The 24,337-nt window shown below is 44.7% G+C and overlaps 1 protein-coding gene across 4 annotated transcripts in view; it reads right to left on the bottom strand.

Moving 5' to 3' along the window:
- Positions 1–24,337, bottom strand: part of COX10 (cytochrome c oxidase assembly factor heme A:farnesyltransferase COX10) — a 159,461-nt gene that overhangs the window by 4,364 nt on the left and 130,760 nt on the right. For 3 of the 4 annotated variants that reach the window (XM_075903517.2, XM_075903515.2, XM_075903516.2), the window contains one exon: positions 13,092–13,324. In XM_075903517.2, the coding sequence (XP_075759632.2) occupies positions 13,092–13,324 (233 nt within the window). Of the gene's footprint in view, positions 1–13,091; positions 13,325–14,661; positions 14,812–24,337 lie in introns of those variants that run through there. The other variant, XR_016347579.1, reaches the window with a different exon arrangement.

Genomic DNA, 24,337 nt, shown 5'->3' with positions numbered 1-24,337 from the left:
TTCAGTTCCCCCCTCTGCTCAAAGAGAACGGATTTGAACAGAAATCTCCTACTTAGGAAGAGCATACTAACCACGTGTGGGTTGTTCTCCGTCTCTCCTCCATAAATAGAGCCCTTAGACCCATGCTCAATAAGGATAATATAGTCTGTTCACCTTATGTATGGGAATGCTGAGCTGCATGGCGAAGAGGCAAACACAGAAAGCCATTACAACTGCAGCATTATTTTGAATAGACAATTGCTTTTTTATAGGACAAATAAGAGAAGTCCAGCCCCAGCTCCTCTCTCACTCAGTGCAAAGGATGCACATTCTAGAGATACTGACATTAATACCCTAACGCTACTATATTTGTTAAGCAGTCAGTTAAAATTCATATCCTGCATTTCCCTGACATATACAAGCTATACATTGTATACTGGTGATTTCATTTACCATCACAAGGCAGCCACCTCTGGGATTAAAAGCAGCAGCTGTTAAACAATGCACAATCGTTTAGGACAGGGAGAGGAGACTAGTCTTTGCAGTTAACGTCCCCCAGCGTGCCCCTAGGGGAATTTTTGAAGGCAGGCAATTGCACAGGAGGGATTTGGTCAGGACGTCACTGTTAGCCCTTACAAAATGTGCATGGATTTTTTAGTGATGGCAAGTGATCAGGATCCCCCCGGTCTGTCTCACTGTAAAGACGATACCTTTAGCAACACCGTGTCCCTGACCACTGCTTCAATATTGACTCAAAAAGTGGGGAGGGCCGCCCACGGAGAGGAAAACCCACTTGCACGAGGTGGTGTTGGTGAGAGGGTTGTCCCCTCTAATTACCAACCTGGCCTGGCATTAGCTGTAAAACTTTTGATGAATTTGTTTCAAATGGTTTAGTTGTCATTTGGGAGTTTGCATTGTAAACACCAAATATTTCTTCTAAAAATGCTCCATTTCTTGTACAGGGAAAGCTCACTAAACACAGATCAGCCTAGAGAGGTTCATGCGACATGCAGCAATGAACCGCATTGGCTAAAACAGGAGGGGACTGACACTTTCATTATAAGGCATTGGCTCCACTGCAGTATAGGGGCCAACGTATTGGTGTATTTCCTGGACTAGTGCGTTCCTGGAAATGCACTAAGAGCAGGAATAGCTTATTTTCTACCCCTACCCTGCTCACTGTTTTTTTTTTCTTTTCAGACCAAGCAGAGAGTTTTCTAGTCCCTAAACGCATGGTGGTTTGCCGAACACCCGTTGCATCTGTATGCCTAGGCTGGGGCAACAGGTGTTATATGTCATCAATATAACCAAAAGGGGGAAAGCGTTAACTGGTGTTGAAACTCAGTATAGACTTGCTCCCTTTTCTGTCTCGTTTTTGGCCCTGCATATGTATGACTGAAAAGTGGCCAACCAGGCATGTAAAATAAACATAGAATGGTGAAAATATCAGCTCCAAAACAGATGTTGAAATCTTATTGCATTTCCCAAAGCTGGTGTTTACTGCCTTGGCAACCTAAGAATGCTGTTTTGCTTAAAGCACAATTTTAGTAATTCTTCTGCCTTGAATAATGTGAAGGAATTTTAAAATTATTTCCAGACTTTGGTAGCTGACTGACAGATTAGGGGAGAGCACCGGCCTTTCGTCTCAAGGAAATTAGGTACGAGTTTGGCTCGTATCAGAAGTGAAAGGGTTTGGAAGTCTAAGCTTAGCTTTTAATGGACTGTAGTCAGAAAACAACCACCCACAGTTCTCCTTGATATGACACAACTGGCTCTCCTTAGTTAAAAGATGTTGAACAAATTACTCCTCTTTAATCCAGACAAGGTAGATTAGAGCTGGGAGACTTGAATTAGTCCAGCTGCACCCATCTGCCTATGGGCAAACGTGATTTTTCAGGCTTTATTATATTCCTCACCTTCCTTAATTAATTCTAAATTCTTTGCAGTAGTCCTGCATGATTTTTACAGAAAATTACCCAACAAAAAAGACACCTGATGCTCCCTGAAAGATTCCTTTTATCTCGGTTTTGAGTTTGTTCACAGCCAAAATTTAACAAGCTGAAAGGAACCTTTCCTTTGAGAATCTGTAAGCGGGCAACTGTTGTGGCCTGGGAGAAAGGGGTTAGAATTCAGTTATGGTATCTTGTCTTTCCCCAATGACTTATCGTTGAAGAATGAAATTCAATGCACTACCAGCCCAAAATTCTTCCGAGGACACGAACAACTATGATTCTTAGTAGTCCTGGGGCACCTTCGAGACTAACAAAAACCATACAGAATCATGATTCGATATATTTTTATAAGTCTCTAAGGTGCTACTTGTTTTTAAAGTCACAGATTAACACGGCTACTCCCTGAAACATTTTATGATTTTTGGGTGAATGTAGAAGCTTATTTTTATAATGGCATTATTGTCAGTCTTCAAAGACATTGGCTGTTGTATTCATTTACTGGGTGTATGCTACATAGTCGTAGCTAATTTACATGCCTACATACGTGCATGCTCAGTAGTGTACAGCAAACATACCTCATTACATCTTTGGGCATGACCGTGTCATCTGCATGAGGGCTACACTGCCTTGAAAGGCAAATATTTTCTCCTTTAACCTGATGGCAGAATTTTCTTCTTGGGAGGTGCACTCTCCCCTCAATCAGCTTGAGGGGCAGAAAATGGCTGTTTGGGGTGCGTGAGGTGGCCTCCATCTATGCACAAAATGTTGCATAGGCATGCTTTAAAAATAACATCATTTATTTTATAGGGAAAAATGCAGGCGGCTGTTTAATTTTCAACGTCCACCATTCTTTGCAGGGGCGAGAGTGGGATTACCTGCATACAACAGAAATCTCGATGTGTGACCCTAGAACATTCTCAAGCATCAAGGCATCGCATACTTGTCTAGTCAGAAGTCTCAGAAAGGCTAACTGGTGACAGAATTTCACTGTATTTCACAGCTCTAATATTTCTGCGGTGGTAGCATGGTAAGCCTTCAGCTGGTATTTTTTTCTACTACAAACAGACTATACCATTGACTGTGTCAATTGATGTGTGAGTGGCTGAGTAGCTGAGTAGCCTTGAGGAGGAAAAAAAAATGTATCCCTTCTATAGCTTGCTTGTTGTATTTATACAAGGTCTCTACACTGCACACAATAGGACTGACTATCAATGTAGCCCTACATGTTTCTCTGCTCCAGCCTCCATGTTCACTGATAATTGTGTGCTTTCAAGGTTATATGGTTATGTAAACTAAGGGCAAGGGGGAAAAAAAATCCCAAACCAAAAAAGCTTCATGGTCATGGGTCTGAATAGCCATTTCTTTTGAAGGATGGCACAAAGGACTTGTGGAACAGGACTGCTTCAGTGGAGCAATAGACTTGTGTGCCGGAGTAAATAAAGGGAAGAGAATGCTGCGTCTGTATCTGAACTGCAAGCAGAACAAAAGGAGGATATTAAATAGTCACTAGAAATGGGATAGGCAAGAAAGGTGGCAACGAGATTTCCATCTTGAGGGCTTCTTTGGGACAACCTCAAAAGGAACGAGGTCTATAGCTTTCTTCAGGTGTGTTCACCTGTGCGTGCATAGAACACCCATTTTTTCCATTACACACACGGTATACTGTAGGCTCCACACATGCTCCTGAAGGCCTCATAGCTGAAATATCTTTCAGCGGGGATACAAAATAACCCTTTGCTCTCTATGGAAGAGCCAGATGAGAGAGAGAAACACCTGGGTAAGCATGGAAGAAGCAGTTGGCCAACCGGTATATTTGCCAGGTAACTGACCCTTGGCAGTGGAAGCCAGCCACGCTGGGTAGGAGCAGTCCCGGTCGCAGAGGGGCCGGTAGCCAGGCAGCGGGACCTCACAGCTGCAGTGGGAGTGGGTGGCTGGCCGGCAGCTAGGAGGTGAGTCAAAATGGTTAACCAGTTAAATGCTCTCATTGAACCGTTTTAATATCCTTAGTCTGATTAAGGAGTTAGTCCGGGACTGCTTTAGAAGGACAACAACGACATGCTCTTTTGATTTCATCTTAGCTAACGTTAGCATCATGTCTATTGCCTCAAACATTACTCTACGGATTAACGAAATGACTGAGCCGTTCACAGGCGCAAGTGTGCCTAGGGAGTGTCTGCAGAAGCGTCTCAAAGTAACATTTTCAGCCAAGTACTATAACCATGGATAGCCACACATGGGGTTAGACGCAAAGGCCCCGCAGCCTTCCTTTGCAGCTACTAGGCTGACTCACTGACTCCGATGAGTCTTTACTGTTGCTGTGTTGGTGCCCCCTACTGCAAAGAGTAGTCCACAGACTGTGGCACTTGCCCCACATGGGTCTATATTCTTCATCTGGAAGATGAAAGCAAGCACTGTGCTGGGAACAGCTGTGCATGAGGCATAGAATTGGGATAATGGTGAATTTATTTGACTTTGATTTCATCTTTCAGACTGAGTCGGTCCCCCAAGGTGCCTCCATGGTGGAATCACCACTTCTATTGTGTCTCGCATGAAGAACAAACCCACAGAATAATTCACTGACTTTTGTCTTAAATTTAAAACAGCTGCCTCCTAGCACTGCCCATCTGCCCACTTCTGGGCCGCCCGTTTCCTATGCTCATATGTCAGTGACATTAATCTCTCTACCTCCCCATGAAACAGAGTAAGAACTCCTTTGTCATCCTGTCTTTGAAGAGAAGCAAAACCCTAAAAGACTTGGTTTTGTTAGAGAAGACCCCAGCTAAAATACTCAGGAACTTTATAATCCAGACTTGCCCTGGCCATCAGAAGCTCTCCCGCTAGATCATGACAATAGGCTAATACAAATTCAAACTGTTTAGTCAAAAAGACAGTTTGAAAGAACGAAAAATGCAAAGGGCTGTAATGTCTATTTCACCCACAAACAGGTTTTTGCTTTACCTCTCTTTTCCTGGCAGACAAGGGCTATGGGGGGAAAGGTATCAGAAACTCTCTTTTGTCAGGTCATGCCATAAGATCCCTCTCTCGCCTTCTCTTTTTTGTTACTAAAACCATCCATCTGCCAAATGTCACTTGCAGATAAGAACTGTCCATTTTTAAATCCCCATTTGTAAATAGATGTTGGCTGACATAATTAATGTCTACCATACAACACCATTTGAATTACAAAGTAAAGGCAATTTAAAAATCAGCCTCCACATGATTACCATTGATACCCAGTCTATAAATTCCGTAGCCTCAGGAATTATTTAAATTTCGGAAAATGAATGAAAATCAGTCCAAGATGTCTGTCAGGGAAGAGAGACCAGAAGTGGCGCATCTGAGATAAACTAAACAGTCTCTTGAGATAAACATTTCTTGGTGCAGTAATACCTATGGCTCCAGGCTACCTCAGGGCTGCAATGTCTACTCCTCTGTCAAGGCTGTTATCTGTTAGGCCACTGCCACCTACTCAGAATAAATCCCCTTAACTGATACAGCATATTATGCTAAGGAGCCCTGCTTGTCCCGTCTATCAAACTGGGTGGTTTACATGAATGCTGGGGCACTGAACTGCTCCATTCTAAAGCCTGAGCCAGTTTCAGTGGGTTGGGATCAAGCCGCTGCGGCCTCAGAGCATGGAGTACATTGAAATGAAAGTGGAAGGCAGCTCGTAGCTCGCTGGAGTTTGGAGTGTTCACTCTACATGCTATTTTGCTGTATTTGCTAATTAGGAAAGTATCAGTCAAAACTGACACTGACGATTTCTAGCAAACAGCAGCAAGAGGGTAATTTTATTAAAGCCCGTATGAGGCTGTTCTCTTTTGTGCTAAAATAAATGGCTCTGCTGTTCATTATTTCCTAAGGACGTTTGTACTACTGAACAATTCCAAGTCCATCAGTCACGTTTCCGAGGCAGAAGTACTGCTTCATGTGAGTGTCATCGAGAACGAAGAGGAAAGCTGTACCAATGTGTTCCTTTGACCTCATCCTAACATTTGTGATATAAAACAAATTTGCTTCTATCAAAGTGAAATGAGTCACTTCAGAAACTGGATTTATTAGACAAATAAAAAACCTTTTATGTAACTGGAAGGAAATGGTACTACACTGGAATAGTAGGAGGGGTTTTCGAGGAAGCAAATGTGGCATGCAACCTACCGTCTGGCAGCCAAGCTATCCGTAAATAGACCAGATACATGATGGTGAGTAGCATGTGGGAAGTGGCATTTATCATACATCTTTTAGTAGCTCACTTGCATTCTGCTCACCCCTAGGACATTCCAAATCTCCTAGGAGTTTCAAACAGACACCATTTAAAAATGCAGGCTGTCCTCGCTAGAAATCCAAGATACGTGCCAAAAAACTTGGACTTATAGCGAAACAACGTAAAGCGGGGAATTTTTTTCCCACAGCTGACTCCCAGTTGCGCAAAATGGACAGAGGGAGGTGCAAGACTTAAGACCGGGGAATGGGATGATTTACAATGCATCAGTTCCTACAAACATCTATGACTTTAGTGAGGAACAGATGTATATCGGGATAACTTACAGCAGGGACACCCTGTACCAACTTTCCATATAAATGTTTCCTTCTTTCTTCTGAAATATGTATTTTGTTTCAAATTACACAGGCCCAAGTTCCAGTCCATTGACATCTTTTGGGGGCTGAGCTCTCAAGACACATCAGGGCTAGTAATGGCAACAAGAGGACGTACTTTGTACTGGACATACTTGGTAAAGCACTTTGGGATCTACCGATAAAAAAACGAGGCATATAAGAGCAAGGCATTGTTATTAGTGGAAATAAGAGAATCCCAGACTTCCAATGGGAAATGCAATACTTACTACTTACCTTGGAAGTTGCTGAGATGCTAGACTTTTAAGTCGTGGCATTTTAAGGTGCATTTATTTTGGAAAATAAAAACGTCATAAATGGAATTTGGAAATAAACAAAGGTTGGTCAAATCTGAGGCTTTTGGAACGAAATCTGACTGACTTTCTTTTTCTCTGCTCAAGTACAGATGTTATGAAGGCAGTTGCAAAAATTGCACCTTCAGCTCCAAAACCACAATCCAGGAAGTGTCTTGAATTATGGCAAAGGAACAACATAATCTTTCACGAGTAAGCATTTCTGAATCATGTCAGTGACGTTTGCTGTCCTCTGAAATACGGAAGCAGGGAATAATAGAATCATATAATAGAATCACAGAACACTAGAACTAGAAGGGACCTCGAGAGGTCACTAAGTCCAGTCCCCTGACCTCACAGTAGGACCAAGCACCATCTAGACCATCCCTGATAGATGTCTATCTAACCTACTCTTAAATATCTCTAGAGATGGAGATTCCACAACCTCCCTGGGCAATTTATTCCAGTGTTTAACCACTCTGACAGTTAGGAAGTTTTTCCTAATGTCCAACCTAAACCTGCCCTGCTGCAGTTTAAGCCCACTGCTTCTTGTCCTATCCTCAGAGGCTCAGGAGAACAATTTTTCTCCCTCCTCCTTGTACCACTCTTTTAGGTACTTGAAAACTGCTATCATGTTCCCTCTCAGTGTTCTCATTTCTAAACTAAATAAGCCCAATTCTTTCAGTCTTCCCTCATAGGTCATGCTTTCTATATCTTTGATCATTCTTGTTGCTCTTCTTTGGACCTTCTCCAATTTCTCCACATCTTTCTTAAAATGTGGTGCCCAGAACTGGACACAATACTCCAACTGAGGCCTAATTAGCGCAGAGTAGAGCAGAAAAATGATTTATCATGTTTTACTCACAACACTCCTGTTAATGCATCCCAGAATCAGGTTTGCTTCTTTTTTGCAACAGCATCATACTGTTGACTCATATTTAGCTTATGGTCGACTGTAACCCCTAGATCCCTTTCTGCCATACTCCTTCCTAGACAGTCACTGCCCATTCTATATGTGTGAAACTGATTGTCCTTCCTAAGTGGGGCACTTTGCATTTGTCCTTATTAAACTTCATTCTATTTACCTCAGACCATTTCTCCAATTTGTCCAGATCATTTTGAATTATGAGCCTATCCTCCAAAGCAGTTGCAACCCCTCCCAGCTTGGTTTCGTCTGCAAACTTAATAAGTGTACTCTCTATGCTAATATCTAAATCGTCAATGAAGATATTGAACAGAATTGGCCCCAAAACAGACCTCTGCGGAACCCCACTTGTTCTGCCCTTTAAGCATGATTGTGAATCGTTAATAACTACTCTCTGAGAACGGTTCTCCAGCCAGGGAGGCGATGGCTATACAAGTTTGCCCATTGAATTTGCAAACGTTCTATCCTTAACGACTAATTTTGCCATAACTAGAAAACAGTGGTGCTTGAGCAGAGTGCAAGGTGAGAAAATCCACAATAAAATGTAAACCCAAGAAATTCCAGTGACAGGGTGAGCAGTTCTCTTTTCATAAATCGTAAACTAGGACCATAGGATGCAGCTCCCTCTTATCATAACTTAAAGCAAAGTCAGTGATTGGTTGTGTGAGGACAATGGGTTGTGCCTGAAATGTAACTGCGACGAGGAGTCCTGTGGCACCTTATAGACTAATTGAAGTGTAGGAGCATAAGCTTTCGTGGGCAAAGACCCACTTCATCAGATGCATCTGACGAAGTGGGTCTTTGCCCACGAAAGCTTATGCTCCTACACTTCAGTTAGTCTATAAGGTGCCACAGGACTCCTCGTCGCTTTTGCAGATTCAGACTAACAGGGCTACCCCTCTGATACTTGAAATTTAACTGTTTATCATAAAACGGAAAGAAAGAGTCTGCTAGCAGACATGGTTATACTGTAGAATGACACAAAAAGGAAGCTTACAAAGAGTGGAAACTTGGACAAATGACCAGGGAGGAGTTTAAAGGTATAGCTCGAGAATGCCGGGGGGTTATCAGGAAGGTGAAAGCGCAAATGGAATTGTGACTGGCTAAGGATGTGAAGGATAACAAGAAAGGTTTCTACAGGCATGTTAACAAGAAGAAGGTGATCAGAGAGGGTGTGCGGCCCCTAATGGATAAAGAAGATAACCTAGTGACAGATGATGTGGGGAAAGCTGAAGTACTCAATGCTTTCTTTGCCTCTGTATTCACGGACAAGGTCGGCTTCTGGACTTCTGCGCCAAGTGACGCAAGATGGGATGAAGATGGACAGCCCGTGGTGTGTAAAGAACAGGTTAGGAACTATTTAGAAAAGCTAAACGTACATAAATCCATGGGTCCGGACTTAGTGCATCCGAGGGTACTGAGGGAGTTGGCAAATGTCATTGTGGAGCCTTTGGCTATTATCTTTGAAAAGTCGTGGAGATCGGGAGAAATCCCGGATGACTGGAAAAAGGCAAATGTAGTGCCCATCTTCAAAAAAGGGAAGAAGGATGATCCAGGGAACTCTAGGCAGGTCAGTCTTACCTCGGTTCCTGGAAAAATCATGGAAGGGATCCTTAACGAATCCATATTGAGGCACTTGGATGAGAGGAAAGTGATTAGGAATAGTCAGCATGGATTCACAAAGGGCAAGTCATGCCTGACCAATCTGATTAGCTTCTATGATGAGGTAACTGGTTCGGTGGACATGGGGAAGTCAGTGGATGTTATATACCTTGACTTTAGCAAGGCTTTTGATACGGTCTCCCACAATACTCTTGCCAGCAAGTTAAGAGATTGTGGATTGGATAAATGGATGGTAAGATGGATAGAAAGATGGCTAGAAGGCCAGGCCCAGCGGGTAGTGATCAATGGCTCGATGTCAGGATGGCGGTCGGTTTCTAGCGGAGTGCCCCAAGGTTCGGTTCTAGGACCGGTTTTGTTCAATATCTTTATTAATGATCTGGATGAGGGGATGGATTGCACCCTCAGCAAGTTTGCGGATGACACTAAGCTGGGGGGAGAGGCAGATACGCTTAAGGGCAGAGATAGGGTACAGAATGACTTAGACAAATTGGAGGATTGGGACACAAGAAATTTGATGAGGTTCAACAAGGACAAGTGTAGAGTCCTGCATTTGGGATGGAAGAATCCCAAGCATAGTTACAAGCTGGGGACCAACCGGTTAAGTAGTAGTTCTACAGAAAAGGACCTGGGGGTTACAGTGGATGAGAAGCTAGATCTGAGTCAACAGGGTGCCCTTGTAGCCAAGAAGGCTAATGGCATATTAGGTTGCATTAAGCGGAGCATTGCCAGCAGATCCAGAGATGTCATCATTCCCCTTTATTCGGCTTTGGTGAGGCCTCATCTGGAGTATTGTGTCCAGTTCTGGGCCCCCCACTACAAAAAGGATGTGGATGCATTGGAGAGGGTCCAGTGGAGGGCAACCAAAATTATTAGGGGCTTGGAGCATATGACTTATGAGGAGAGGCTGAGGGACTTGGATCTGTTTAGTCTGCAGAAGCGAAGAGTGAGGGGGGATTTGAGAGCAGCCTTCAACTTCCTGAAGGGAGGTTCCAAAGAGGATGGAGAGAGGCTGTTCTCAGTAGTGACAGATGGCAGAACAAGGAGCAATGGTCTCAAGTTGTGGTGGGAGAAGTCCAGGTTGGATATTAGGAAAAACTATTTCCCTAGGAGGGTGGGGAAGCACTGGAATGGGTTACCTAGGGAAGTAGTGGAGTCTCCATCCCTAGAGGTGTTTAAGTCTCGGCTTGACAAAGCCCTGGCCGGGTTGATTTAGTTGGAATTGGTCCTGCCTAGAGAAGGGGGCTGGACTTGATGACCTTCTGAGGTCTCTTCCAGTTCTATGACCATAGGGGGCCAGAAGGGGTCAGAGACGGAGACCAGGACAGCTATAACCCTAGTGGACCAGCAGGGGGCAGAGGTGGAGAACGGGACAGCTCTCTACTATGTATTTGAGAGAGTCTGTCTGTGTGTCTGTCTGTCCGTCCCCCAGCCGCAGGGCATGCACTTTCCTCCAGCTGTGCCTGCTGCCGCAGGCATGGAGAGGCGCTTCTCACCTGGCCCTAAGCTGCTGCGGTGAGAGAGGGCTGGGTTGTCCTCTCTCCCAGGGCAGCCTCCCTACCAAACCCAATCATCCCTCGCCCCACTTCAGACCAATGATTTAAATGAAGAAAAACAAAAAATATTTCAGTTAATTAGTTGAGCAATTCTGAGTAAATCCTCTAGCAAATTCATATTTACTGAACACCATTTCTGCCAGGCAAACAGCTAGGCCTCACCAAATTAACTGAGAGGCAAAAGTAGGGAGTTCTACTTACAGTAAACTTCCGATAATCCAGCACCTTTAGGACCCAGGGTGTGCCGGATTATCAGATATGCCGGACTATCGGAAAGGGGGGCTATGAGGAGTCAGGGGGGGGGATGCCACCCCAGACCCCTCATAGCCCCCCCCTTACGATAGTCTGGCTCTGCCCCAGGTGTCCCCAATTCAGCTGCTGCTGGTCAGTTTCAGCAGTGGCTGAATCGGGACGCCTGCGGCAGAGCAGATGGGGTGCTACCGGGTTGGTCCCGTAGCGCCGAGGGGCAGCGCTAGGGGACCAACCCAGCAGCACCCACACCCCAACAGCTCTGCCCTCCGGCTTCCCCAATTCAGCTGCTGGTCAGTTTCAGCAGCGGCTGAATCGGGGAAGCCGGGCGCAGAGCAGCTCCAATTGTCTGGCTGCCCGGAGCACTTCCGGGTTCCTGATGGTGCTGGACCATCAGGAGTGCCGGAGCATTGGATGCTGGACCAATGGAGTTTTACTGTATTTAAAATTGAGACTATGGAGTTACTTTAAACACTGTGCAATAATATACTTATACCAACACAGAAACACAGGAATTGCCAGACTGGATCATACCTAAGCTCCATCTCGAACCTGTATCTCATGTGACAGTGACCAGAATGACATCCCCTGTACTACTTTTTAAATATACGTATATATTTAATATTTTTAAATAATTCTCTTCAGTAACACAGCTTCTTACAAGATCTTATAGACATTCTATGATACACTATCTCATAATCTTTTCTTAGGAAACATGACAGAGTGAAGGAATTAAAACCAATATGCCAAGGAATATGTGGAGTTAAGATAATTTCAACACATTTCTGAATTAGTGCTACATCAGAATAGATTACATACCGAGGCAACTTAGTCTGATTTTCAAAGCAAGTACTAACGTGGACCACAAAAGATGAATGATAAAGTCTTTGATAAAGACTTTCCATGGATTTTGAATATTCTTGTTTAGAATTCTGGTTGGTTGTAAGAAGTACAAGAAAAGTGTGTTAACATGCCAGATAGCGAGAGGAATGCATGCTAAACAATTCTATAATCTACAATAGTCTCGTAAAACTGATTTACATCAAATAAATACAAAATTATTGTTATATTTCTCAATGTGCCTGTTACGTGAACTATGCGAGTTTTGCTTGAATATAACAAATTTGTGATATTTTTAGGCTGTAAATTCTTAGTGGGCAGGAAACACCCCCCCCCCCCATTGTCTCAGAGTTTAGCTTGGACAGATCAGTGTTTTGTGTGTGATGTAAAAATAATTCAGTTACTTAAAGGAATCTCCACACCATCAAGAGTGGGGAAAAAAGGAACCTTGAGAGTTTAAATGGAGGCAATCAAGCATTTTACCAAGAAATTACCATTCTAAGATAGTTTCTAGAATGTGGTGAGACAGTGGTAAACACCACAGGATTTTTTTCCTGCAAAAATCCTTTGCCCCCCCACCCCACCCCACCCTCACAACTGAAGTCAGCCTAACTTCATCTGTTTCTATTCTGAATTTCTATAACATTTTGTTCTATTCATAGCCCACATGCTGGGCTAGTGCTCTTCATCCTCAATTTTGTTCCCAGACAGTCTTAGCATATATTCTAAGGAACTTATCCTGCAAACTGGTCCTTTGTCTCTACAGCCGTCTAAAGGCAGAATGACAACATCTCTGCTTATTTCTTCAGTCTTAATACGGTACAGTACCATGCATGTTTGCCAACACAAACAAGTCTTTATTAGCGAAATGGAATTCAAACCAGTTTTTGTAGCACTGTGCTACAATATGCATTGTCCCAGCCCACGCTAATACCTATGCTTAAGGGAAACCAATAGTTTTTGTCTCCAGGGTGGTTATTTTCAGCTGCCCCACATGCAGCAATTGCAACCGCCTGTCTCTCTGCCTGTCTGTCCAAATATGAGACTGATATGCTATACTCACCAGCATCCAGACTGCCTGTTGCTGCAGTCCAGCCCATAATGGGGGGAATGGCACCCACGACAGCTCCCACCCACGTGTTGGCGATGCTCATTCTTTTCATCGGTGTGTAACAGCACGTGTACAGGAAAATGTTGAAGGCTCCCAGCGCCCCCGTGAGAGGATTAACTCCCAGGGTCAGAAGGGCGATTCCTGGCACTGCACAGGTGGCAGCAAAGGACACCGCAAGCAGTGGGCTGTAGGGGACAAGCAGAGGACACACATTCGTTAGCAAAAGAGCTTGCGGTCGGTTACCTGCTATTCCAACCTCAACCCTCTTTAGAGCAAAAGCTAAGGTTAAGGTAGCGAACTATTTGCGACTTGGTTTCCAAGATGCTTGTAGCTTTTTTTCAAAAAAGTTCCATTATGGCTGAAATTTCCACTCTTGACTTCCATCCCAGTAATGAGCCTTCCTAGAAAGTCTGAGCCCAAAGATAAGCCAATTCCTCTGAATGGCTTTGGAGTTATAACCTATGGGAAAGGTCACTAGTTTTGATTCTACTAGTGCAGGGGCGGACAATGAAATGGTGATGGTTCGCCAGGGTTATCCTGGTGGGCTGCCGCTGTTATATTTACCTGTGCCTCTGTAGGTATGGGGAATTTCAGCTCCCATTGGCTGCGGATTGCTGTCCCCCGCCAATGGGAGCCACGGGAAGTGGGGCAGACGGGGGCACCACTTTCTGCAGCTCCAGTTGGCTGGGAATGGTGATTTGCGGCCAACAAGCACTGCAATCATCTGTGACTGCAAAGGGGCGGGTACATACAGCAGCAGCAGCCTGCTAAGGGCAAACCCTGTAGAACCAGATCTAGTTCATGGGCTAGTATTTGCCCACCCCTGTACTAGTGACTAGTGCTGATATCTCCAAAAATGCCCGACCTGTGTCACTTTATAGTACTATTCATCTAGAGTCCTCGCTGGGCATTAGTACCTTAACAATTTGGTATTGATCTTAATAAGTTACAAGCATGTTGAACAAACACATCAGGAAAAATGACTTAAGTCTGTATGTTTAAACTACTGAAGTAATCAAAGCTCAGCGTGGCAGAGAAAGTGAATTGTGTCTTTGTTACAATTTCAATTGATTACAACTTTCAAGTTGCACGTTAAGAATCCATTCTCAGAAATCAATGACAGAAAACATGTCAAGCGTTTTCTGAGCAGAAATAAGCAGTTTTTTGGATTTACTAAAAATGGCTGAAGTTTCCAAGTTCAAATCTGGCTGGTGTCTAATGCTCACCAGGGAAAATTTGACAAAGCAACTTTACAACAGAAAAATCAAATGAAGATGTGTTCTGTTCTGAGAGCAATACTAAACAATTGGCTTCCATTAGACTCTTCTCTTTTCCAAGGGTTAAATTCAGAGAGAAGGAAATGGTAGTAACTCTATAACAGGGTTTAAAAGAGAACTAGATACATTCATGGAGGTTAAGTCCATTAATGGCTATTAGCCAGGATGGGTAGGAATGGTGTCCCTAGCCTCTGTTTGTCAGAGGGTGGAGATGGATGGCAGGAGAGAGATCGCTTGATCATTACCTGTTCGATTCACTCCCTCTGGGACACTTGGCGTTGGCCACTGTCGGCAGACAGGGTACCGGGCTGGATGGACTTTTGGTCTGACCCAGTCTGGCCGTTCTTATGTTCTTACTCAAGCTCCACTCTCAAGACCAGAGTAGCTGGAAGTTTCTGGCACAATGTTCGAAAAAATTAATGGTGACAATTTAAAATGCCACTATTAGGCTTCAGAATAAACACCCAATGAGATGAACAAAAGGCAGTTCAACCACACATGGCCCAATTCTTTGTCAGTCAGCAAATCCCCACTGTCCCAGATCTGAATCCTGGGACAATAGAAGGAGTCTGAAATTCTGCTCACCTGGATGAGTGCTACACCATTATTGTTCCACTGAGTTCAATAGAGATTCAGCTAGTTTACAATAGTGCAAAATGAGAGGAAAATCTGGGTGCAAGTGGAAAACACTTCTATCTGCTTCAGCTAGTGGAAAGGAAACCTGGCCAATGGGTGGGAAAGGCATGAAAGGGAGGAAGATAGTATTCAGTTAACCAGTACACATTTTATAATGAAATTAATACATTTAGCTAAAAGTTGCCCATTGACAGGAATAGAAAATACACATTATCAGTACAGGCAGTCCCTGGGTTACGTACAAGATAGGGACCGTAGGTTTGTTCTTAAGTTGAATCTGTATGTAAGTCGGAACTGGCATCCAGATTCAGCCGCTGCTGAAATTGACCGCCAGTTCTGACTTACATATAGATTCAACTTAAGAACCCCAAGCATCCCCAAGTCAGCTGCTGCTGAAACTGATCAGCGGCTGATTCCAGGAAGCCCGGGGCAGAGCAACTCTGCCTTGGGCTTCCTGTAGTCAGCGCTGGTCAGTTTCAGCAGCAGCTGACTTGGGGATGCCTGGGGCAGAGCAGCTGGGGTGCTGCTGGGTTGCTCCAGTAGCGCCACTGGACCAACCCAGCAGCACCCCAGCTGCTCTGCCCCAGGCGTCCTGATTCAGCCGCTGCTGAAACTGACCAACAGCGGCTGAATCAGGACGCCTGGGGCAGAGCAGCTGGGGTGCTGCCGGGTTGGTCCAGTAGTGCCCAGAGCGGCGCTGCAGGACCAATCGGCAGCGCCCCAGCTGCTCTGCCCCAGGGTCCAAAACAAAAGCCTGGTCTGCTGGGGGGGGGGGGGGGGGGGCACACTAGATGCGCCCCCCCCCCAGCAGACCAGGACACGGGGAGCAAAGCCACAGCGGCAGTGGGGTGCCGCGCCTCTGAGGCTTTGCTCTGCCAAAGCCTCAGAGGCGCAGCACCCCGCTGCTGCTGCGGCTTTGCTCCCGGTGCCCCTGGTCTGCTGGGGACCGTCTCCAGCAGACCAGGGGCACCGGGAGCAAAGCCGCAGCCACGGCAGGGTCCCACGCTTCTGAGGCTTTGCCAGAGCAAAGCCTCAGAGGCGCGAGACCCCTCCGCCTCCCCGGTTTTGCTCCAGGTGTCCCTGGTCTGCTGGAGACGGTCCCCAGCAGACCAGGGGCACCCGGAGCAGCTTTTCTCGCCCCGGAGGTTGAGGTGGTGGGACCGCTGCGCTCTGGGCGGTCCCGCTGCCTGCGAACTCCAGGGCGAGAAAGCCCCGTTCGTAAGTCGGATCCGCGTAACTCGGGGACTGCCTGTACAGGGGAGTTAATATCATTACAAGAACCTAAACTTTACAATATTTTACTCTAAAATCTGTACAGCCGTCACACTGTATTATCATGTGTTGCATTCTGTATTCTTTGTGTTTTTAGCAGCATGCTTCTCTCCCATTAAATCTTTAACCCCACTGAGTGCAATGCAGCCAGCGTTCCATGGTCATCTGTGAAAAATGCTGCTAGCCACAAAGGTGAATTTTAAGAAGCCTTTGTTAATAAAGAATCCAAAGATTTTGTTCTGTCTTTTATAGTCCTGGTCAGGCCATTTGCATCACATTTAAATACACACAAAAATAGTCAAAATTAATAAGATGGGCAAACAAAGTCAAAATGTTGGGACTAAATAAAAGTCTGTCTTCAGTTGAAATGAAATTGACTAACCCAGCAGTTTGATGAAATGCACAAGGATAATTTCACCAGCTTTTCAAATCCAGCAACAGATTTTCGATTGCAGTGTGGAAGGAGTGTCATCGTTTCCTTCGAAGATAGCAGTGAGCAGTCCCAGTGGTCTTGGGACATTACACATCTAGGCAAGGTACATTGTCATCCATCGACAATGAGATGTAGATTTTAGAATTCGGCTAATGAGTAACACGAGACAAGGACCATACGGTGTTGTGTGTCCTTTAGTTTTACGGTGAGCTATGTTTTATGGGCCTGCAGCAGAATACAATATGCATAGGAAATTGCCTCAAAGCTATGTCTACACATGCTGCGATTTCTCATCATTGCCTCTGCACAGTGAAAGCCTGACTGGGTTTGGCAAAACAAATATAATTCAATTAGTTCCTGAGTAAGGTAGATTTGGATTGTAAATTCCCAAATGTCAAAGAAAACGTGTCTCTCCTGCCGTGAAGACAAAGGAGCAACTTCAGTGCTTACGCCCTATCTAACCCCTATTCACTTCCACGGGGTTCCACATGACATTCACGAGGGCAGAATGCGGCCCAAAGCGGTGACCACTGCGCTCGCTAATAAAGAGCAGGGACTCCAGCCTGTCTCCTCATTCCAGTCTAATGCCACACTGATCTAGTGACACGAGAATAGCAACGGATTCAAGCACTTCACTATTTCCCATGTGCTAAGTAAATGGTCAGGGCTGCAGAGCTGCCAATGAACAAGCCTGGCACCAGAGGGCACTCAGTAAGTCTGTTCCTACTATACAGTTGACACAGATGAGAAACAGCCCTTCAGTTCCAGTGCCGAGTAGGGATTTAATAGTGTAGTCGATTAACCGAGAAGCAAAAGCTTATAGGTTCATGCTATAGACTACAAGCATTTCCCCCTCCCTCCTCTTGAAAGTAAATTTTTAGCAGGCTGGCCAGCAGCCCAGCTCAGTCCAGCACCTACCCCCACTGAAGCTCTGTATTTAAAGTGTATTAGGAGCCGGGCAGGCAGGCAGCTTGGCTCAGTTCCAACTCATGCTGGGTCTGGGAGCTCAGATCCCCCCTAAAAAGAGGCTGCTGCCACCTCATGCTGCATCCTCTTTATCAGAGGCAGCAGCATAAGGTGACAGGCAGCTGGTCCACGAAGGGAGCTGGGTTTTCAACCAGCTGCTCTCACGGGCCAGCTCCCACCTGACATCCCACACTGCTGCCACTGATACTGAGGCAGCAGTGCAGAGTGGCAGGGGGCTCCCCAGGAGTGAGGCTAGAGCGCACTGGCTGCGGCCCCCGCGGACTATCGACAGTCAACTAATCGCTAAGAATTCAGTGAATCCATTTAACATCCCTACTGAGCGGTATTGAACAATATCCAGCCTACCCGCACCACGAGACTAGAGCTGAGACGCCATCCTGAGTCGCCATTAGTCATGTTCTGTCACTGGGTGTGAGAGGGTAAGAGCCTGCATATCCGAAACATGGTCACAACAGGTCACAGTTGAGTCTGGAGAAGAGAGAAACTTAATTCCACAAGACTGGAATTCAAGAGTCTTGCGTTCTATGCTGTGTGGCCTTCAGTATATAACCTGTAAAACAGTCCTCATGCTAGATGATTTCCCAGGGGTGCTGTGAGGTTCATTAATTAATATTGGCAAAGTCCTTCAAGATGCTCAAGTGACACACACGACAGAAGAACAAAGTTGGTGTATCTGGGTTATGCAATGGTTTAAGAATTAAACCTTTTCACTGGGACACACTATTGACTAATATGCTTACTGGTATTACCCACTGGCACTAACAAATAGGAAGACTGACTCTATAAAAGGATAGAAGTTGGGTTGAGAGTTCATTCCCTAACATCTGAACGTGGTGGAGACCTGCAGTTCTGTACGGTTACAAGAGCCAGAGAGGGCCTTTTGGGGCTCTCGAGGAACTCCTGTGCTTCATCCACTATGGGACATTTTTTGTAGGACAGTGTTGTGGGGACATGGCAAAGACAGAACGATGGGAAAAGGATCTGGAGATTTCTGGGGAAAAATAATAGAAAGGTTTGGATGATTTTCTAGACATCTACCTCACTTGTTGGGCTTTTTGCTCAATGATTCATTGGCACTTTAGTGGTTTGTTACAAACTAAAACAAATAAGTGAATCTGGGAAAAATAATTCCCAACTTAGCTTAACACTGAACTCAGCTATTTCTGATCTTTCCACAACACTACCACCAAAAACCAGCCCAAAATAATAATCATTATTCTTCAAAGGAGCACTATGTGCAAACTACAGTTCCTTCTGGAAAAGGTAAATATTTTGTGTTTGTTATTACAAATTTTACAAATTTTCATGGCTGCCAATTGGTCAGAATGTTAAGGAAATTACTTTCCCACACAAAAATGCTTCTGCTCTGAGAAATTCCCACCAAGAAGCCAAGTGATAGGATAGGATTATTACAACTGCTCAGAGAAATTTCCAACAGGATATCCTGAGGTCTCAGACCACTACTACAGGAACTTCCCATAAGCAACAAAATAGTTTGTACTGGTGCTTAATGGAAAAGCCCTTGACAAAGTCTATGGCAACATTTTTTGGCCTGTACAAAACAACTTTTTATTTTAAACCTTTTCAATAATGGCAAATAACATACATACCAGCATGTGTGTATGCATGTGTATTATATTACACTCGTACTTAAATGCACTCATTGTTGCCACTAAAGGAATTAATATTCTTTGCCACTTACTAGTTAACTAATCCCTGTACAGAAAATAAAACCCAAGAACAAATCCTTTTAAGGATCCTGTATGTAGGAAAGATACTTTTACATTAAAATAATTGGTCAAAAACGCAGACCAAAACCGACTCATTTGGGCCCTCAACTACATACCAATCTATTTCCCTGGAAAGAAAATGATCAGTTTTTTAAAGGATTTCAAATCCAAATTTAAAGCGTATTTATTTGAATGGTATTTTCCAAAAGTCAATAATATTCTGAGCAGCTATTGCATGTAAGACTGTAGTTTGTGAGATAGAGTGTAAATAACTCTTCAACTTACCAGTTTAGGCAAAAGAAAAACTGTATTTAATCCCCTCCCCATCACCATATCTAACAAAGGAGCATAAACCGAACATTCTCTCTAGATAACTCTTGACAGTATGTCTACTAGAGAATCTATCCACCTTCCCAGGTATTTATATCAAGATAATCATGATGGTATCAGAGGGCTTTACCAAACTAAAGAGCAACGCACCACACAAGACCAGAATCTTCACTTCTCCATTTCTCAAGTCAGGATAAATCAGGGATGTCTGGAACTAAAAAAACCAGAGATCTTAAAACCCACCTGGCTATTCACACACAGCTCCTGGTAGGGAGATTTCATTCACTACCTGTTGCTTGACTCTCAGACTCCCTTGGCCAGGGTGCTACACAGCCCTATTCACTACACTGCTCCTTTTACCAGACAGCACTACAGAAAGAAACAATGTGGGGTCAACGTGCAATGTATATGTAACACGTGTTCATAGAGTCATAGAATCATAGAGCTGGAAGAGACCTCAGGAGGTAATTAAGTCCAGCTCCCTGCCCAATGCAGGACCAATCCCAACTAAATCACCCAGCCAGGGCTTTGTCAAGCCGAGACTTAAACACCTCTAGAGATGGAGATTCCACCCCCTCCCTAGGGAACCCATTCCAGTGCTTCACCACCCTCCTAGTGAAATAGTTTGTCCTAATATCCAACCTAGATCTCCCCCACCGTAACTTGAAACCATTGCTCCTTGTTCTGCCGTCCATCACTGCTGAGAACAGCCTTTCTCCATCCTCTTTGGAATCTCCCTTCAGGAAGTTGAAGGCTGCTCTCAAATCCCCCCTCACTCTTTCTTCTGCAGACTAAACAAACCCAAATCCCTCAGTCTTTCCTCATAGGTCATGTGCTCCAGCCCCCTAATCATGTTGGTTGCCCTCCGCTGGACCTCTCCAATGCGTCCACATCCTTTCTGTAGTGGGGGGCCCAGAACTGGACACTATTCCAGATGTGGAGTCACCACAGCCGAATAAAGGGGAATAATCACTTCTCTGGATCTGCTGGCAATGCTCCTCCTAATGCACCCTAATATGCCATTAGCCTTCTTGGCTACAAGAGCACACTGTTGACTCATATTCAGCTTCTCATCCACTGTAATCCCCAGGTCCTTTTCTGCTGAACTGCTACTTAGTCATTCAGTCCCCAGCCTGTAACAATGTTTGGGATTCTTCCGTCCCAAGTGCAGGACTCTGCACTTGTCCTTGTTGAACCTCATCAGATTTCTTTTGGCCCAGTGCTCTAATCTGTCCAGGTCACTCTGGACCCTATTTCTGCCCTTAAGCGTATCTACCTCTCCCCCTAGCTTAGTGTCATCTGCAAACTTGCTGAGGGTGCAATCCATCCCTTCATCCAGGTCATTAATAAAGATGTTGGACAAAACTGGTCCAAGAACCGATCCTAGGAGTTCCTTGGGGAACTCTGCTAGAAACCGAGCGCCATCCTGACATCGAGCCATTGATCACTACCCGCTTGGCCCAACAGTCTAGCCAGCTTTCTATCCATCTTACAGTCTATTTATCCAATCCAGATTCCCTTACCTTGCTGGCAAGAATATTGTGGGAGACCGTATCAAAAGCTTTACTAAAATCAAGGTATATCACATCCACTGACTTTCCCATATCCACAGAGCCAGTTACCTCATTATAGAAGCTAATCAGATTGGTCAGGCACAACTTGCCCTTCGTGAATCCATGTTGACTATTCCTGTTCACTTTCCCCTCTTCTAAGTCCTTCAAAACAGATTCCTTGAGGATGCCCTCCATGATTTTTCCGGGGACTGAGGTAAGGCTGACTGGTCTGTAGTTCCCTGGATTGTCCTTCTTCCCTTTTTAAAAGATGGGCACTACATTTGCCTTTTTCCAGTCATCCGGGATCTCCCTGATCTCCATGAGTTTTCAAAGGCTCCGCAATGACATTTGCCAACTCCCTCAGTACCCTCGGATGCATTAAATCTGGACCTATGGATCTGTGTATGTTGAGCTTTTCTAAATAGTTCCTAACTTGTTCTTTCCCCACTAAGGGCTGTCCACTTCCTTCCCATTCTGCGTTGCCTCGTGCTTTTGTCTGGGAGCTGACCTTGACTGTGAAGACAGAGGCAAAGAAAGCATTGAGTACTTCAGCTTTTCCCACATCATTTCTCACTAGGTTACCTCCCTCATCCAGTAAGGGCCCCACACCCTCTCTGATCACCCTCTTATTGCTAACATGCCTGTAGAAACCTTTCTTGTTATCCTTCACATCCCTTCCCAGCTGCAATTCCAATTGCGCTTTCGCCTTCCTGATAACTCTCCTGCATTCTCGAACAATATATTTATACTCCTCTCTAGTCATCTGTCCAAGTTTCCACTTCTAGTAAGCTTCCTTTTTGTGTTTAAGATCACCATGGATGTTCCCGGTAAGCCAATCTGGTTGCCTACCATATTTGCTTTTCTTGCTGTGCATCGGGATGTTGCTCCTCCTAATACTTCAGAGATCTGCCCATGCCACCCCAGGACAAATCTGGTGCCTATATAGACCAAAGAAAACACTGCTGTACCATCTTTGTATTCATACTATGTCCATCCACGTGGTACAGTACTGCATGCATATATACAAATCTGTCACCATGACAGATGCAAGTAATAATGCACAAGGGTCTGCTGTCATACTAGATAGGAGCATATTGATGGGCCAGAAAAATATCTTTGGGCAACATGGCTCCACCAGAAACTAAAGCACTGACAATTCTGGATACTAAGGACCACCTTAGGGTTAAGTTACACGATGAAAGTCAGAAGATGTGGGTTCTGCTCTTCACTCGGTCAAATCACTTAGCTCTCTGCTTCAGTTCGTCAGCTGTCAACGAGGGACTGTAATGCCTGCTTCCGAGTGGTGTCATGAGGCTGTTTGTGAAGTGCTCTAGCATCCTCATGCAAAAGGCAATATACTAGTAATGACTCTTACTATCGTTCCCAGGTAGTTGAAATGTCTTGCTTTATCTCCATTAGAGTTCATCTGAAGCAGATGCTTTCCGATCACACACCATCTTCAGGATCCAAGAGAAGGAGGAATAAAGGCCTACTTTTCTATTCATACCTCAGAGATGAAAGTAACTTAAATTTCTAACAGGACTGCTGTATTGCATCCCTCTTCAGATGGGGAGGGCCTCGGGGCAGGAAGTGTGTGTGGGAGAGGGTGTGATGAGACATGACAGTACTTGTAAGAAACTTAAGTGTGGGGTGGAGCATGGGGGGCTCGGCATGAGGCTGTAGTAGGTGTGGGGAGTTCAGGACAGGGGATGTCAGGGAGGTGCAGAAGTATGGTCAGGATTCCTGGGTTCAGTTCTTTAGTCTGCTACTGACTCACAGCTTGACTCTGGATCAGTCACATTCATCTCCTTATGTTTGAGTTTGCCCAGCTAGACAATTCATATATTTACCTACCTCCTTGTAGTGTTGGGCAGCTTAACCAATGAGTATAAAATTATTCTATTTCTCAGGTCTCACTAACAGCCACATGAAATCTTAGGCTACACTCTCTGTGACTATAAGACATATATTGGAGGTACAATCTCAATACAAGTTCAAACATCATTACACCTTAAAAATCAACATTTGAAAATTTTAAAAATTCAAAGCGTAAGAAAAATGGGGTTTGAAAAACCAGGAAATGAGATTGTTGTTCTTCACCAAAACCAAACACAGAGAAACAATTAACATTCCAGCACCAGCCCCCTTTTTCCCCAGAACACCCCTTCCTCCCAACTCATATACTTACATATCTATAGATACACAGACATGCGAACATAATACAAAGAGCTTAATTTGTGACCTTGCACTAACGGGAAATGGTGCACGTAGAATACGTATTTGCATACAAGAATAAGCTCGAGTGTAAGTGCCCATTTGTGTCAGCTTGCATGTTTTGTAGGTGAAATGTAAGTGCCTATCTTTGACAATGTGATTGAAAGGAGGCCACACAAGTAATAACCCAAATCCTTTCTCCACTCTGCCTGCCCAAACCATCCCCTACAGCCCCTATATGAAAAGCGTCATTTGTGACCTTGCACTAATGGGTAAAACAAAGACAAAGGGTGGCAGGGGAGAGAGACACAGAGAGGTTAAGTGACATGCCTAAGGTCACCCAATGGCCTAACTAATGGGAGACCAGGGGTGCTCTGCCAACTTTCATGCCAGTGACCTATACAATAGGCCACACTACAGCTCAGTAACCAGGCAGCTGCTGTTTGCTCTGTTTTCCCCAAGGCACCTTGGAGAACTGGAAGGATGCAATCAGTGATGCCATAGAGAGACGTGATTTATTTCATCCACAGTTTGTGGGGGAGGAGGGGTTGTTACCACTTATTTAACTCAAATTCCTAAACAAAACTTGAGAATACACAATGGCTTTGCTAAAGACTCAGTACCCCACCTTGTCAGGCATGCAGAGAAAGCTCTCTCAGACATTCGCAATCCTCCGGCAACAACCGAGTAACAAGCTTCATATTCATGATATTTCCTACTGTAAACAAACCCAACACAGTCCCCAGCCAATCTCCCCGTCTGCCTT

This window comes from Pelodiscus sinensis, chromosome 20 (assembly GCF_052426305.1).
Source record: "Pelodiscus sinensis isolate ZL-2025 chromosome 20, ASM5242630v1, whole genome shotgun sequence".
NCBI classification, from domain to species: Eukaryota; Metazoa; Chordata; order Testudines; family Trionychidae; genus Pelodiscus; species Pelodiscus sinensis.
Note: the sequence above shows the minus strand (reverse complement) of the source record. Positions and strands in the feature narration are given on the sequence as shown.